This window comes from Jaculus jaculus, chromosome 2 (assembly GCF_020740685.1).
Source record: "Jaculus jaculus isolate mJacJac1 chromosome 2, mJacJac1.mat.Y.cur, whole genome shotgun sequence".
In the NCBI taxonomy this organism is placed as follows: domain Eukaryota; kingdom Metazoa; phylum Chordata; class Mammalia; order Rodentia; family Dipodidae; genus Jaculus; species Jaculus jaculus.
In genome coordinates this window covers 180,415,854-180,433,768 of record NC_059103.1, presented here as the reverse complement: position 1 = coordinate 180,433,768, position 17,915 = coordinate 180,415,854, and the positions used below count along the sequence as shown (strand labels likewise).

The 17,915-nt window shown below is 42.9% G+C and overlaps 1 protein-coding gene across 3 annotated transcripts in view; it reads left to right on the top strand.

Moving 5' to 3' along the window:
* Sybu (syntabulin) overlaps window positions 1-17,915 on the top strand; it is a 76,816-nt gene that overhangs the window by 40,829 nt on the left and 18,072 nt on the right. Inside the window, exon 1 of one of the 3 annotated variants that reach the window (XM_045142641.1) lies at window positions 91-225. The exons of the other annotated variants lie outside the window; for them this stretch is intronic. Within the exon in view, the coding sequence (XP_044998576.1) occupies window positions 198-225 (28 nt within the window). The 5' untranslated portion in view covers window positions 91-197. Of the gene's footprint in view, window positions 1-90; window positions 226-17,915 lie in introns of those variants that run through there. 3 annotated transcript variants of the gene reach the window in all.

The following is a 17,915-nucleotide window of genomic DNA, read 5'->3' as shown; positions in this document are numbered from 1 at the left end:
GGCTCTCCCTCTGCCTCCTGTTGCTATGGTGCCCAGCAGAGTAACTTCTTTGCCCTGCACATGCAGGAGGCTCCATCTCCATGGATACCTCACTCTGAGACTGTATTCTACTGAGAGATGAGCTGCACACACTGTATTTCTGCAATCAACATACCACAGCCTGCGGTGGGAGGCTGTTTGCAGAGGCAGTGTTTGCCATGAAAGTCTATGTAGCTTACTTTCTAAGTAAGTAATATTAGTCACAGTAAGTAAATTATTGTGTTGTATCACAGAGGTGTGTGTGTGTGTGTGTGTGTGTGTGTGTGTGTGTGTGTGTGTGTTTGCGAATGTGTATGTGTGTGTGAAGTTAACTGTCGTAGGCTAACAAGGTATAGTGAAACCAAGTTTCAACTCTGTTCATGCAGGCCATTTGGATATTCTAGATTCAGGATCACTTTCTCAAGTTTCTGAAATTATACACGTATCTTGTTTTAAAATAACCTGGTTATTTATGAGTCTGCTTATGTAATTTGATGAAAAAATAAATTTAAAAAATAAATATAGATTATTATATTTTAAAAATGTTGTTCTCACCTTGAGTATTGCATGCTATGTTTATAAATAGCGGGTGTGGACTCTACCAGTGGAGAGCTGGGGGAATAGACAAGCACAGCCACGATTAATGCTAATTGGCACTGCACTCCGTGTGCAGGAGGCCTCCGTGTAGGGTGAGACGCGATGCATTTATTGTCAAGAGAGAGCCTGCTCATGTGAGTAGCCAAAGGAGTCCCCATATCTGCCAGTTCACCATGAGTATTATTCAGGGCACATCTGTCTGACCTGTTTTACTTTACTTTTTTCCTTACGACATCCAGTAGAAATTCTGAAACTGCTCATGTCTACAGGATTCAGATATGGAAGCGTCTTATTAGCATGAACCAATTCATTCTAACACACTTCCCCTTTACATTCTAAAAGCATAAGGGCTGGGATTCCACTGTTGTAAAGTACATGAGTCATGTTAATGCACTTCTCATCTGCTGGGCACATGATGAATGCCTGTGGTGTTAAAATTAATTAGTATCAACACAAGAATGATTATACATATGGTCACTCCAACTCTACCTTGATAATCTTTAAACCATATCAAATCTTAGTTTTCAGATTTGTAGATTGTCTGTAGTGGCACCTCCGCATGGAAAGCAAAATTGGACCATGAGGTATATGAGATTGATTTTTAGTCATGAGCTAGGGTGTGGGCACAGAGCAATGCTAAATTATAAATTTTTATTTTCTGTAAGTCATGGCTGTTCAAGAAAAGGTCACCGTGTTTGGTGTCATCTTTTCCAACAGCTAGCCATGGTAGTGGGCATTGTCCCAGATGGTGAAAAGGTTTCCCTTTTAGAGCATGAATGTTGTCATGACTATTCTGTTCCAACATTAAGTTCATTGCTGTAATGTTGCATAAATGTGGTCTCCATCTGATGATGGAGCAATGCATAAATGTGGGTGCAGGCTAAGTACTGTAGAGATTGTGATTTGAGGAACCTGGAATCGATGTCAACGACACTGTCCCCTAATTAGTAGTATATAGCTTCCTATCTTGTTCGTAGTGTGTCTGGTACATTCTCTTTCCTGTCTGCTTCTGAAAAGGAGCAGTGTGAATTTTGGTACCGCAGAATGCCTGCATCTTCTAACATCATGCAGATGATGTAATGCAGATATACAGAACAGGTGATGACTGCCCATCAGCTTAGACGACCTGAAAATGTGATGTCACACAGCACCCAGTAAACACTGGCTGCAGTGACATCATGATTACCGTCAGCAAAAGCAGAAGAGGCATTTTGATAATGCACAGGGACTCAGGGAGTTTTAGATAACAGCTTGAAGCATTCTTCCATTTGATTTTTTTGTGTAGCCTGTTAAATTTTATTAAATATCAAGAATTACATGTGCTTGGCATTTTGAATGGAGTCATGGGATTCATGGACATGTAAATGAGCTCACCAAAAATGAAATATTTATACTTTGTCTTGTCTTTAAACTTATGGCTTTGTGTTCTGTTAAATGGCCGCACATATATAAAGGAATACTTGCCAGTTAATTTGGTTGTCACTTACAGAGCAGATACACAGGCTGTCACAGTGACAAGTATGTAAAAGCAGTGAGGCCAAACCACAGTTCAAGTTCAAATTTATGGCCTGAATAAGAAATATGATGATTAAAATCCAAGTTTTAAGTTTTAAGCTCCCTTCTTTTCCTGAAAGGATTTCCGTTCAGAATTCAGTCAATGACATCGTTTGAAGAAAGAGTAATTTCATTAAGTTGAAAGATCAGGAGACGATGGGAGAGGAAGAGATGGGAAATGATTGATTAAGCTGTATAAAAATAGGCCCCATGGCGAGATTTTTTTTTTTTTTCCTTTTGTGCTAATCCTGTGTGACAACTGAGCCAAGTTGGGAGAGAAGGGGAGAGAGAGTGAGGGAGAGAACGTTGCAGAGCCATACGCCCAGAGCTGCTGGTGCCAGGTTTAAATCACACTGACTTGACCTAGATTACACTTTGCTGCTTTCTTTTTATTTTAATGCCATTTTCTTTTTCTGCTTCTTTCTGGTATGTTCTCTTCTTTCCATCTGTTTGCCCTGGAAAGAAGCATGTTCCACAGTGCTATATCAGCTCACTCACTTAAATGAGAGCAGGAGGCACATTTGTGGGATGCATTTAGAAACGAGGCCTCTAGAGGATAGGCGCTTGCAATGAGTGTGGACCCACACGCGCTGTTAGCTACCGTGGAGCATGATTTCATGTGCAATGGTGATCTCAGGAGCTTAAGCCTTCTTTTCTGTTTCAAGGTGAGAGCTGAAGGCTTAGCAACATCTCTGCTAACATGACAGTATTTACTTATATTCTACTCATTTGTGATCAAAATAATGTCCCCCTTGCTTTTCCACTGTTGTTGTTTGTGATACACATGCTGTGGGGCAGTATGTCACAGTCTGTGTCAGGTCCTTGAACCTTCATAGCCTTTCTTTCTCTCTCCCTCTTTCTCTCCCTCTTTCTTTCTTTTCTTTTCTTTTCTTTTCTTTTCTTTTCTTTTCTTTTCTTTTCTTTTCTTTCTTTCTTTCTTTCTTTCTTTCTTTCTTTCTTTCTTTATTTATTTATTTATTTATTTATTTATTTTGAGGTAGGGTCTCACTCTAGCCCAGGCTGACCTAGAATTCACTCTGTAGTCTCAAGGTGGCCTCAAACTCATTGTGATTCTCTTACCTCTGCCTCCCAAGCGCTGGGATTAAAGGGGTGCACCACCGTCTCGGACGTGTCCTATCCTTTTGCTGGGAGTTCAGTGTCAGTTAACAGTTAGGTCGCACTGAGTGCTTTTTCAGTAGGAAGCCTTTGTGGCCATTCAGATAGAGGGGTTCCCCTGGCTTACATAGCTGTGACATTGTTCACAGAAACTGGATCTTCCAGAGTCTGGTTTTTTTATACTCACCTCCAGGCCGAGATAGGCAGTGCTGAGGACTCTGCCAAGAAGATCTGATCTCTGCCTGAGACGAGGAGCGGGCCTGACTGTTCTTAGTAACAGAGGCTAGGCCTGAGCCTGATACTGGGTTACAGCCTGATATCCAATGCTTTTTCCCTCAGAGTAGTGGAAGACTGAGAGATCCCAGCCAGAGGTTCAGCAGTTTGTTCAAATAGGACAATGGTTGGGATGTATAGATCCCACCATGTCTCCTAGGCTGTCAAGCCCAAAGAAGCCAGATTGCAAAGGCAGTTTTTGCCTGTGCCTTGAAGTTTGCCAGGATTCTATAATTTAGCATTTTACCCTTACTTTTCTTATTATTCTTAGCCACCATTCAATAGAACTACACCCAACTTCATTGCCATCACTGTTCTCTAAGACACTATGGACATCCTCAAAAGGTTATTGTGAGAAATCTTATTATGGCCACTGTGTGATGCTTAACATGCATTTAGCTTTTCATTAAGATGTGAACTTCTCTAGTACAAGGACTGTTCTTACCATTTCCTTTCCCTTTTCTTTTCCTTTCCCTTCCTTCTCTCTCCCTAATTCTTTTAATCATTTTTTGCATTTTGCTTGAAATTCATTTTTGCTTGTTCCCATCTTTCTTTTATATATTACATATAATCTGTGCATAATGTAGTATCTGCAAAAGCTAGGTGACATAATAATGAACCTGATGGGATCATGACCAAATTATTGTGTGCTCATATATTTATCAATAAAGGTCCATAAATATAGTTATGATGAAACTTCCTTGAAAAATTGCCACCATTGAAACTGTGTGTATATTCTTCCCACATTTTATTCACTGCCTCCTAGCCAGGAGTAGCCCCTGAACCTCATATTGAAATATGTTTTATTATGTCCTTGTTCTTAAATTAATTTGACCACCTTAGTCATGTGTTCCTAAAAAGACACGATGAGCACAAGAATATAACTTGAAAGTCTTGGGGACTTTCTTTTTTTTTTTCTTTTTTTTTTCTCTGCCTTTGCATTCCCCTTCATGAATACAATGCATTGTTGTCACCAACACTTTTTTTAACTGAATAGTTGAGTTTATTTGAGAAAAAAAATCATAATTCATGAGGTTTATTTAGGGGAAATTGGTATCTAGGAAAATGCTGGGATGCTGGGCATGGTGGCGCACGCCTTTAATCCCAGCACTCGGGAGGCAGAGGTAGTAGGGTCGCTGTGAGTTCAAGGCCACCCTGAGACGACAGAGTGAATTCCAGGTCAGCCTGGACTAGTGTGAGACCCTACCTCGAAAAAACAAAATAAATAAATAGATAAATAAATAAATAAACAAGGAAAAGGCTGGGGCAGTTCCACACACATGTGGGAAATGGAACACAGAAAGCCTTTCAAGTAACAACGATGATTAAGAAATAAGGAAGGACTCAGAGATCAAAGATAAATCTTACATATAATCAAAGTGAGGGGGTATGCCAAAGCATGGCACAAAAGACAACAAGAAAAATATTCAACTCAAGATAAATAGTCTCCCCTTCCCAGGAGGGACAGACTCACATGGATGTTGAGGCCAGGTCACAGGTCAAAGGAAGAGAAGAGAAAGACCCAAAACTTTTTTTTTTTTTTCCTGGGGAGACAAAAGCACATGTCTATTCACCCAGATAGGGCACAGACACCAGACCAAAGCACAATTACATTGACCCAAGTTGTGGTGAACCAGTGAGTTTATTGGGGTTATTGACAGAGCAGAGTGAGGGGTTGCTTCTCAGAGCATAGATGACTCAAAGGCAGCTGTGTCTCCAGAAAGCCCACCCCAGTATGGATAACAACTCACAAAAGGTGCATCTCTGGAGCTCATTACAAGACTTGCAAGCTTCTGGGCCAGTTGCGGTGTCTCCACCCAAGCAGCTGTTTAACCTTTATATGACACTGTTGGGGGGGGGGGGGCTTGTCTTACAACCTTTTTCCCACACTTGCTGACCTCCTACATCTCTGTCCTTTCCCCAGGAAGGAATGTTTCCACTCAGAGAAAACTGCTACACAGCACAACACTGTCAGAGCCCAGCTCCCAACAATTATTTGCAGATCCCATAGCCTTGGGGAGTGGTCCTAAGACCTTTTAAATTTTAGGTCTCCAGGACTTGATCTCCTGTGTCTTCTTCCTTTTCCTATTACAAGGGAATTTTGTTTTGTTTTGTTCTGTTTTGTTTTGTTTTGTTTTTGTTTTTTTGAGGTAGGGTTTCACTCTAGTCCAGGCTGACCTGGAATTCACTGTGTAGTCTCAGGGTGGCCTCGAACTCATGGCGATCCTCCTACCTCTGCTTTCTGAGTGCTGGAATTAAAGGTGTGTGCCACCATGCCTGGCTATGCTACACTGGAACTTGATAGGTAAATGAATGGATGTGGAAGAGTTTTCTGTGCTTCTGTATGGAAAAGGAACAGTGAGATCCAAATTTAGTCTGGTTGGTTCTTTGCAGCCCTGTTAGTTTTGTATCCTTAGGAAGCTTGTAAATGTAGCATACAAAAATAATTCCCAGCATATCTAATTGCTTAGGGTGTTTTCACAGAAGCCTTCCCCAAGTCTGCTCATATTTACACCATCTTGACAGTGTTCCCCAGTGGCCTTTGTTTGCAAGGCACTGCTGAACTTTACTGTCCCCTTTTAAATTTTCATAGAGTATTGTGAGGTGGGGAGGGAAGGAATAGAAGGAACAGAGAACATTGAGTACACTTGAATTTAAAAGTTAATTTGCACAAGGGGGTGAGGGCAGAGGAGGTGGGCCAGCCAAAGGCTTGGCCTGGGAACATGTGCTCTGTGCCAGATTTCACCCAGGGCGAGATTCTGAAGAAGGTTTCATGAAAAGAGTCTATGGGTATGTGGGGAAATCAGTGGGCAGATCTTTTTAAGTGCTAGAATCCATCTTGAAATAAGTAGAGAGCTCTTTGGGAGAAAACCTAGGTAAATGTGGACACCCGGAAGCCAGTGTCTCTCAAAAGTTTAACAGTTGGGATGACCTACAGCTGTGGCCCAGTGAAGTGAGGTGCCATGCTGCAGCTTGTCGCTGGAGGTGGAGCACCCCCTCCCATGATGACCCACGTCCGGTCCCAGAGGGACAATTGAAATGCACGCAGTGTTGCAGGCGCAGGTCCCTTCCCAGGGAGACGCTGCCCTTGTCACTCCTTAGAGCTGCAGTTTCCTCATGTTTCCCCTTGGGAAGGAAGGAAGAAAGGAAATGGCAAGTGTAGCCTTCTTAACCAGGAAGCCACTGAGGACAGAGGCTAGTTATGTTACTTCCCATCATCCATTGTATTTGTTGTCCTCTCAGAGCCTGTGTCATCTTTGGCACAGTGACAAGCGCCTGGAATAAGTGTCACAGGGCAAGAGCACAGGAACCACTTCACCTGCCTTGCTGTTGCTTTCTTCTGAGCCCAGCCCATGATCCAGACACCTGTCAGTTGGAGGCCAGGCCCTCCCTGGAAACATTTCCTTATGACCTCATTGTCCCTTCTCCCCTCTTCCGTGAACACATGCCATAATTCAGGTAACCCTTCGGAGGATTTCCATTTCTCCATATTCGGTTGTTCCCACATTGTGCATCAATGACAGACTTTACCCAGCTTATTTATTTAATGTTATTAGAATGTGCTTGCAAAAGTTTTTGCATTAAACAACACACAGCGGTAAACCCATCACTGGTCTTGGAGTATCTCAGTCCATTTAGGTTGGATTATTCAATATTTTAAAACAAATTCCGTAGGCAATGTGCCAAACAATTTGTTCATTTGTTTAGTTAAGATAAGTCCTATTTTGTTGGCTTTTCTGCTCTTTAATTGGGTGGAACATAAAATATCTTCCTTTGATTGTTCTGTTCCATGGCAAGGAGCACTACACCAAGTATTAGTGTAAGAAAAATTATTCTTACTGTTTACTTTATGCATTTTCTATTTGAAATCTTTCATTCACCTGGAGTTTTATGTGATTTTGAAAGCGTAAAACTCATTTTCTGAGACTATAAACTTTGTGGGAAGAAACTCCATACTCTTCCGTTTCCGCTCTAGCACGTGACCCATCTAACTGTCGACAGTCACCTGAATTTCTGCCCAGCCTCTCGGTACCGTCCTGCTGTCGCATGTCTCCATGAAGCGCCACTCATTTCCTGTCACCAGTCCATTCACAGCTTGCCCTGGCTCCGTCTTGCCCTCAGTGTGGCCTGTGTCCCTACTGACTGTAGAATCACATTCACAACTTTTATCTCTTGCTACAACCCTCCTTTATTTAGCTTCTGCTTGCTCATCTGATCGTGGTACTCCATGCTGACAAGGGACTGATACCCCATACCCCTGCTCCGTGCCCTCCCCGCTACATGTTTTAGTTGATGCTCTCTGTCACCTGAGCTCAGCTGCCTCTCTTCATTCCACTCTGTCCAAGGTCATCTCAAGTGACATCTATCTGCCCTCATGATAAAGCCCTATGCCTTCTTCCCGCCAGTCACCAAGAATGTGCCTTCCTTTCTGATTTCCAAGTGGCCTCTTTTGACAGTGTGTTCAGCTGCCCCAAGAAATCCCAAGGACTGAAACTGTTTTCCTATGCCATGCCCCATGCAGAGCCTCAACTTGTGCAAGAGCCAGAACACACTTGAAATGGCCTGACTTGAATGTCATCACCCTGGGTTCCAAATGTTAGACCTTTGTTAATTGTGATCATAAGGTCCCATGCAGAGGGCAAAGGAGAGAGCACACTCCAAATCAAACAGGTCAGCTCTGTTTGCTATCGCTGTGACTTGGAGCAAGTAACCCTCCCACAATCTGAAGTCTCCTCCTCCTTACCTTATGTGTTTATGGGCAGAAGGATCAAAGGAAACCACGAGGTTAGAGTTTTTCAACAGGAGGTTCTGAGGACACAGTGGCTAGTAAAATTATTATCTGGTTTTGTCATTCTGCTGTTTGTTATCCCTTCAAGGCGTGTGTCATCTGCAGTCTTCTGTCAGCACTTCCCCAGTTCCGTTCTTGTCATTAATTAAGCATGTTAAATGGAATAAGGACAAGGAGAGAGTCAGGTGACATGTTGCTAGAGATTTCCCTCGAGGTTGATGGCCAGTCCATTAGTCAGCCTCGCCTGGGCACTGAACTGTGCTATCACCCAATGAACACATGTCAGCCCTGTTCGTCAGAGCATCCTAAGTGTTAGTATTAAATGACTACTGGATTCTAGATATGTGATTTATATGGCAATCACAACCTTGTCAGAAAAGGATATGAGAAGTATTTCATATCTGGCTCTCAGTGAACTGCTGGCTCCTTACCTTATTAACGGACTTTTTCTACAATTTGCTGGTGATCAACACTAAACTCAACAGTGTGTGATTTTCAGAATTTATTTTTTCCCCTGTAACCTCCATAATTTTGTTGTTGAGTTCCAACCTGCTACATCTCTTTCTTTATAATTTAACGGGAACTAGCTTCATTATTTCCCTAGTAAGATATATAAACTTTTCAGTACTTTTCTCCCCTCACTCCTAAAATGTTCCTGTGAGTGTGTTGTATCCCAACCACCATGTTTGGCTCTGGGAATGCAGTGACAGATAAGAGTGAGATCTTCCCAGTCACATCCTAGTGATTTGGGCTACAAATTTGAGTTTTAAGAGAACTAGGCATATGGATGTATGTAGGAGTGAAGGGACTTTTTTTTGTCTTTATTTGTTTTAAATAACATGAATCTTGTCAACTCCACCTGAAGAGAATATAGGAAAAAGATGGTAATTAAATGAAGACCCCCTTCCTGAAGATATCACTGAATCCCAGGAGTGAAGTTACCTAAATGCTATGAGGTCTTTGAAGGCCGCAGCACCTTCTATGGGTAACCTCATCAATTCACTGGGTCAAGCGATGGACTAGCCACCAGGAAATGTACTAAAGCAAATACACAGTCACAGTGCAATGGTTCTGATGCTATGAATGCTTGTCAAATTCTGTGTGAGGTGAGAACATAGCAGAGGACCCCACATGCTCTTCCTGAAGGAAGAGAAGGTCAAGGCTAAACTAATCCTGAAGAACAGGTAGTTTAGCCAGGTCAAGAGAGGACGAAAATAACCTTGATTAGAGGGCACACCATATATGGAAACTGGGCATCAAGAGGCTGGTAGATCGTGTGTTTTAAGGACACAGGCGCCATTGAAAGGTTCCAATCAGGGGAATCCATTAAGGAGATGTATGCTCTGGGGCAGTGTGAAAGACTAAGTATCCAGGGCCACACCCATCAGCTGAGCACAGTGTAAGGCTGTTCCTGGAAATGTGGGTGACTAGGCGATGGCCTCAGGTGAGCACTCGGGATGGGAAGAAGCAGGTGGATCAACAGCCGAGGTGCAAAGAGCTGGAAGCAGTGTGCACTGATACACTGAAAACAAGACCTCATATGGTAGTAGTTCTCCAACTTCCGTGCACATAATGGATCATCTGGGCCGTCTGTGGCAATGTGGTGATTCCTCTAATGTGACCAAGTTGTTTATAAGCAGAATTGGAGTTTAAGTCAGGCATCTCTATTTCCACCAGGGCCTCAGATCACACCAGGCAGAGCCCTAGCTCTTTGATGTTTGGATAACGACAGTGCTTGTTTTAGGTAGATTTGGAATGTGTGAACTCTCTGTCTGAGAGTTCAGTTCCATTCCTGTTATCTTTGCTGGAAGCAGATGAATGGCACAGCCCCAAGAGTTCTGAGCTAGCTAAGAGCACTCTGTGGTAGTATGGGCTGGGGGCTGTTTGCACAGAGGTTTGTTCATTCTGTGATGGGGATACAGAGCAAGCAGTGAAAGTCTTGTTGGAGCCCCGGCTGCAGATTGTTTACAAACACTCTCTCAGAGGTTGTGGCTTGCCCTTTACAAGAGCAAACAGACTTACAGGCAAATAGAAATGTCCTCGATGTTTCAAGTTCCATGCAGATGTCCTTTCTCAATGTATAAGACATATCTCAAAGCACTTATGTTCATGAATTTTCCCATCTCAGCATTACCATTAACATTTTACCTCGAGCTAGTTACCTGCCCACTTCTCATATTGTCTGTAAATTGGGGATACTAATTTTACCTTACTCACTGGCTGACGTGAGTCCAGGTAAAGTACTTTACACCATGTGTGAACATAAAAGGCTATTTCTGTCAATTGCTGAAAGAAGCCAGGTAATCTGCAACAAACTTAACACTTGTGTTACAGCTTAGTCATTTCATAAACTCATTACTTCCTTGCTTAAGGCACATTGACTTTTTAAGTCATATTACCTGAATTCTTAGAGAAATTATTTAGCAGCTCACTTATCAAACACAATGACAGGCAGCCTACCAATAACGGTGATGAATCCTTCTGCACACTTAGTAAAATTCTCACAGTCCCATGCAGTAGGTGTGCTTTTGTTCCTTTATGGCTTATGGAAACAGGCACAGTGAGGTTAAACAATTTCCTGGGGTCACCTTGTCATTGAGTTAAAGAACAGAAATTCACCCCGGAGCTGATGCTGGAGCTCACTCGGGAGCATAGCTGTGGGATGCGTGCCAGTAGCTGGTAGTTGGTTGCACGAGGCAAGGCTAGTATCACTCAGTATTCTGCCAAGTAAGATAAATTGAAATTTCACATATTGGATATGAAATGTGTAAAAATAATTCCCAAAATATATACTGTAGCATGTAAGGATAATTTAAATAGCAGTCGCACCTTCTGTCCTTGTCTTGTCAGAGGCAGTCTGCTCTGTGAAGCGTCCCGGGCATGGGCGTGTCTCACAGCACTCAGAGCCTGAGGGGCTTCTTAATTCCCCGTAGTCCTAAAACAACCGAGGGCCTCATCTATAAATTACCTAACTTCTCAAACAACTTCTCTCAGTGAGACTTGCTCCCAGTGATACTCATGCAGATGGCTTGGGGCGAGGTGATAGGACCTGAGGATGGGGTAAAGTCTGTCCCTTCACTGCCTGTCCTGCTCCACAGATAAGAGTTATTCAACAAACACATTCTCACACATCACCAGCTCTAACATATGGATGCTGGCATGACAATCAAAAGTCTTTTCTTTGGGCTGGCACACACCTTTAATCCCAGCACTTGAGAGGCAGTGGTAGGAGGATCGCTGTGAGCTGGAGGCCAGCCTGGGAATACAGAGTGAATTCCACGGCAGCTTGAGCTAGAGGGAGATCCTACCTCAAAATTTTCTTTTTCCTTTGGCTTTAACTTTTCTAAAGCAGGGCAGTTGCTTTTAAACAAAGACTTTTTAATTTTTTTGTTTTTATTTATTTATTTGACACAGAGAAAGAGGGAGAAAGAGAGAGAGAAAATGGGCACACCAGCCACTGCAAACAAATTCCAGACACATGCGCCACCTTGTGCATCTGGCTAATGTGGCTTCTGGGGAATTGAACCTGGGTCCTTTGGTTTTGCAGGCAAATGCCTTAACTTTAACCGCTAAGCCATCCCTCTAGCCCTAAATGAAGACTTTCATATGGTGGCTTATCCTTCTCTACAATAGCAGGGCCTGGTTTAAAACTCAGGTATGTCCTTCACTTGCAGCTCAAATCTAAGGTTTGCCTTAAAACAAGAATCAAGTTCTGAGCTGTGTTAAACACACACTAACACACACTCCAGAGGAAGCCTCTACCTGTCTCATTTTCTCACCTCCCTGGGACAGGGGTTGCCATTTTCAGGGAGGTGCTGTGGACAGTGCAGCAACGATCTCATCTGGTCACTGCTGCAGACTGGTGATTTTTGTCAATGCAAGGAAGAGAGTTATGGAAGGAGAGACCAAGGTGTCAGACAATTCCTGACCTTTCAGGGGTTAGCAAGATCAGAGCTTCCAGAGGGGGGAGCATCACCACTTTGGACTCTCAATTTGGGATATAATGACTCTTAACTCTTGGGTCTCTGTAACAAGAGGGAAAGGAATGTGAGTACAGCTGATCTGCAGGGCATTTCTTTTTTGTTTATGGATATTAAGCAAATGAAAATGCATGTTTATCAGAAGGAAAAACCTAGCTGTGTACCTGGAGTAAATCCAGTTCATTTTCTCATTATCAGGAGGATAAGGAAAGAAGCTGGGGTATAAGTTACACAATGGAATGTTACATATCAGTAAGATGAATATACTACAATTATATTGAGAGCTTTGAAAATTGTCCCCAAAGATAATATTTCTCATGGTAATTGTTCATTACAAAACTAAAAGCAAAATAAAAAGCTAAAAAAAATCCTACTTTAGGAATACTTATGGGTGTGATCTTTTTTTTGTAAAAATGAAAACAAGAAGATGCTAAATAAAGGATAAATAGAAAGGACCACATGTCAGCTTCTGGTTTCGGTGACAGGGGATGGTGGTGGTTTTGTCATTTCTCGTAAAGGTAGGCTGAAAGAAAGAAATATATAAACATAAGTAAATTGAGAAGAATCTTACATGGGCAAATGAAGAGAGTATGACATGAACCAAGGATTATTTCCAATCCCATTCTGTGAACCTGAGATTCTAATAATAAAATGAAATGAGAAAATGATGAAAAGTCACTCTTTGGGGGAATAATGGCATGCTTGGTTCCCACGTAGCACGGTGTGAGTGGAGCCTTGGCCTGCCCCCCCCCCACCTCTCCTGCCAGTCTTGTACATTATAAAGAAGACCTGAAAGGCGTGTATCCAGAGACCATAAGAGGCTGTCTGTCCTCAGAACCCCCCAGACGGACTTGTGGGTGTGGTATTGAAGGTGCAGGAAAAGCAGGCAATTCCCTGTCTCTCTGAGAAAGAAGACCACATGTTTCCTCAGAGATCCTTTAGAAACTTTACAGACTGCAAAAACAAAAGGCATGTGTTCCAAGTAAAAACAATTTTTAAAAACAATTTTTTGACAATTTTCAGGTACGCGCTAATGCATTTTGATCATAATCCCCTCCCATTCCTTTTTTTTTTTTTTTTTTGTCCCACTCTTCCGCTTACCTCCTTCTTCTTTCCAACTAGTCCCTCTTCTATTTGGTTCTTTTTGTCTTTCTCCATCATCCATAACAACATTGTTGTGCAGTAGCATGCAGGTAATGACAGCCACTGTGCAGTCATAAATAGAATGGGTCACTTCTAGTTTGACATCTCATAGCACGCCTCCCTGTCCTTTGACTCTTGCATCCTTTCCACAGTGTTTCCTGGGCCTTGATAGGTGTGGTAGAGAGGTCTCCGTGCGGAAAACTGAGTTATCACTTCTGCTCAGTACTTGAATTGCTCTGTTTGTTGGGTTTTTTTCGAGGTAGGGTCTCCCTCTAGTCCAGGCTGACCTGGAATTCACTTATGTGCCCTTGAGGTGGCCAACTGTGGAGGTGAAAATGAGGGAAGACAGTCAAGACTGTTAGGTTCTGGAGCCAGTTTTTAAAAATGCCTAAATACAGACACTAGACGCGATTTCAGAGCCCTGTCGGATGTCTCGGCAGAGAGTTGTAAGTTATGCCATGTCTTTTCCAGCAAATGGAAGTGTTTCTTCCATCCAGATCTCTCAGTGAAATCTGACAGTGCTTGTCTGTGGAGAAAAGAAGCAAGAAGAAAAGAGTAGCTCCCATAAAGTACACCCTCCCTTCCTCATCCCTTACATTATAGGCTTTAAAGTCACAGTCCTAATCTGGAGATTTTACTGTTCATTTCCCCTACTCCCATCACCTTTCTACCCTTCCCTGTCCCTGACAAGGCACCCTGCTCCCACCCACCATCACCACCGCCTTTATTGCTGTTTTCCTGCCAGACATCTCATTTAGGTGAGCACTAGATAAACAATTCTTAAATAGAAGCAGCAGGATTTCTAACTAGCTGTTTTAAAGGGGCAGGAACTCAGTCCAGTTCGCAAGCTTAAGAGATCAAACTTAAGAGCCATGTAAGAGTCAGAAAAATCTTTCAGGCCTGGCATGCTCCATTATTTTCATGTCCCCAGTATAATCAGTTAGGATGGGGTTGATGAGCGCTGACTGGAATTCTCAGAAGCTGATTCCCTGTAGGAGACAATGGATTCTGAGGAGGGTGGATACTTTAGAGCTCTTCCGCATTGTGTTATGGACTCACGGACTACACTAAAGTCAGCAGCTTAGGAGTGATGAAATAACTGAAACCTAGTCTGTGCTGGATGGTAGGATACTTCCTTCTTCTGAGTGGTGTTTGTTTTCACACCTGTAACTGTGCACTCCAGTTTTCCTTCTTTTCAAAGAGGATCAGGGCTGGGGAGATGGCTCAGGGGGTAGAAGCATGAGGACATGAGTTTGGATCCCCAGGACCCATGGAAACTGGATGGGGCAGTGCGAGCCTCTGTAATCCTGGTCACTGGCACAGCATATGCAACAGCCAACAGCAAAGAGACTGGGCTTCCAACAAAGGGGAAGGCGAGGATCATCACTTGAAGTTGTACTATGACCTCCACACATGAACATGCCCGAACTCAAATTAAACAGGATCATGAGGGTCTTAAACCATGCGTCAGTTGTCAACCAACCTCTATTATGTGAGTTTGGCTCGAACTGGCCCAGTTTTAAACAGCTTGTTTGTTGTATGCATCCCCATCTTCCCTTCCAACTCTTTAAAAATGCATTCAACCCAAGGAAGCGTTCCTGGAGACCTATGCGGGCCCAAGTTGCTCTGAATGTTAAATTCTTCTCTCCTGGGTATTCAGCCCGTGAACTAATTCCTCCTTCCTTCAGCGGCCTCCTCTTCCACTTGCTCTCTGCCCACTTCCCGCTCAAGTTTGGCAGACCTTGCACAGCCCAGTGCTCCTGACCTTTGGCGCGTTCTACCTGCTGCCCCATCGTCTGTGACAGTCATGAAGATGCAGATTCCTCAGTCCCCTTCCTCCAGACCTTCTCAACTAAAGTGTCCGTCTTTTGTCCAGAAAGATACACTGCCATTAAACTCCGCAGTGACTCTCATGCATGGTAAGGTGTGGGAATCATTAAGTTATCGATCATAAGGTGAATATTTGTAAGTATATCACGCTTTCTGTACATTAACTCATTTCCTCTTCCCAACAACCAGCCGAATAGGAATCGTTATCCTCATACCCAGAGCAGGGCCTGGCATATGGCAGAGCAGATATTTAATAAATATTTGCTAAGTATACAATAACCCTTAAAATATATAAACACACCTATATGTCTGTGTTTCAACTAAGGCAGATGAGAAGGTTAAAAACTTCACCAAAACCACATAGCTGGTTAGAAGCAAATCCTTTTGGTAAAAATATTACCTTTCTCCTCTTTTGTTGAGCTTGTGTATGCCTTCTCTGTTTCTGGTTTCTCTCACTCACTCTTGTCGGCAGGTGGATTGCTGTATTTCTGCCAAGGACAGGTAGATAAGCCAGCTCAAGATAAAGGAGTGACGTGGGTGGAGCCACCTCTGGACCTCAGGCCCTCTTGGGGCCTCTTCTTACATATGTCCTCCGTCCTTTTCTTAGGCCTGAAAAGCCACCTGGATGAGTAGCCAGAGCTGTGGTAAACCTGCTGGCACTTTCCCCGGGGTTCCCTGAAAGCAAGGCTCTGCCCCAGGGGTAATACCACAGCGTCTTGGATGGGCCTGTGAGGAGGCTATTTTAGGATCCCCCATCCTTAAAAACCCTGTTACAATGGCTCAAGGAAAACTGCTTACATGAAGAGTCATTATGAAAGTGCATGACTTCAATACAATAAAGTATTCCATGTTATGGGTCTTTCTTGTAAAAAGACCTGGTAGTTTCTGCAGAGCCCTCTTCTGGCCCTTGAGCTACTATCACAGTAGCTAAAGTCATAATGAACTCATGTCGAATGCCTTCTGTGTACAGGCCCTGTGTCATTTCTTGTCATATTTCACATGAATTTCAACAATCAGTTACTACTCATATCCTCACTCTTACTTTGTAGATGAGGAAACTGAGACAGAAAGAGTATAGGGACCTTGTTCAAGATTCCCCAGAATATAAGTAGACGAGCCAGGATTTAAACTCGGATAGCTTGACTCCAGAGTCCTTACAATACTATACCTTATGCTATGATTACTGATGCTAGAAAAAGATTTTTCTTAACAGAAATTTAGATTCTTAAGTCATTTCCCTTGGATTCATTTTTTGTGGTGAGCGCCATCTGCACGTGGTTAACAAAACCAGATGACGCAGGAAGATAATAAAGTGAAAGCGTGTAAATGTGCCTCTTCCCTCCTTTCCCCTCTCCAAGGGAAACCACACTGTACAGATCTCTTGGGAGATAGTCTGTGTGTGGAGCAAGGGACATAATTCCTGCCACACCTTGTTTCTCCCATCTAATAACAGGCTGAGGTGTGTTCCTTCCACAATCCAGGAGTCATGTCACTCCTTTGCATGAATGCAGAGTTCTCCGTGGCTGCTCTGACTCCAGTCACGATGGCTCAGCGCTAAGGCTGCCTCTGAGCTACTCCTGTGCACCATAAATTCCTAGCAGTTCCTTTTCCTTTCTAAACATACAGGATCAGTGCAGGCTCTTACTGACCCCATGTTCTGTGTTCACACATTCTTAGCAGAGCACATAGTATTTTATTTGCCAATATTAAATGTAGAAGAACTCCTTGTTTTTACCCACGTTAAAAAAATTATTGTTATTTTGAGAGAGAAAGACAAGAGACAGATATGTGGTCACACAAATTCTGTCTCATTCTCTCTCATCAAAAAATGCAAAAATAAATAAATAAATTTCCCTCTGAAATAATCACCTCAGAGAAGCAGCTTGCAAAAGCTGAAAGGAAGCCCTGTGTGATGGCAGAGTATTTATTAGGTGCCTTGACTGGGCCCCCAAAGCCTTCACAGCTAAGAGTCACTTCCACTGAGTCTGATTCATGTCTGGGGTGACTGTGTGCATCCACTGCTCCAGAGGCTCCTTGGTAGCAGTGATTGGCAGCAGTCACAGGGGCCCCTTTGTCCTCTCCAGAGGCCTCTAAAGAACAGAGCTGCTGTGTATCTCTGTGTGTTTGAGTGTGGGGATGGGAGGTGAAGAGCTGGTGAACTAATTTATTTTTCTCTGTTATTGTTTTCTTTTCTTTTCTTTTCTTTTTCTTTTTTTTTTTTTTTTTTTGCTGCCACTCTTTAATATGGGGATATAGATGGACAACTTGACTTAATTTGATCGCTTTGGAGTAACATTGGATACCAGGGCAATAGAATGGCTTAGTACTGTTTTAATAGTTGGAAGGATTGCTTTCTGTTCAGCTGTATGGGGACCTTCAAGTTTCCCCAGAGTTCCCCCAGAGTGGCACAGAAGAATAGCAGTCTAAATGACTCAAATGCACTGACTTAAGACTTAGTCTAGTTATTAGCCTGGGTACATACTCTGTTTCCTGTTTCCTTCTCTTATTCTCTGCCCATGCCATTCATGTAGCGAGTTTTTATGACTGTGACATCACATAGAACTACACAGCCCAGTAAGACTATCAAACAAAAGAACACCAGAGGTGTTGGGGAG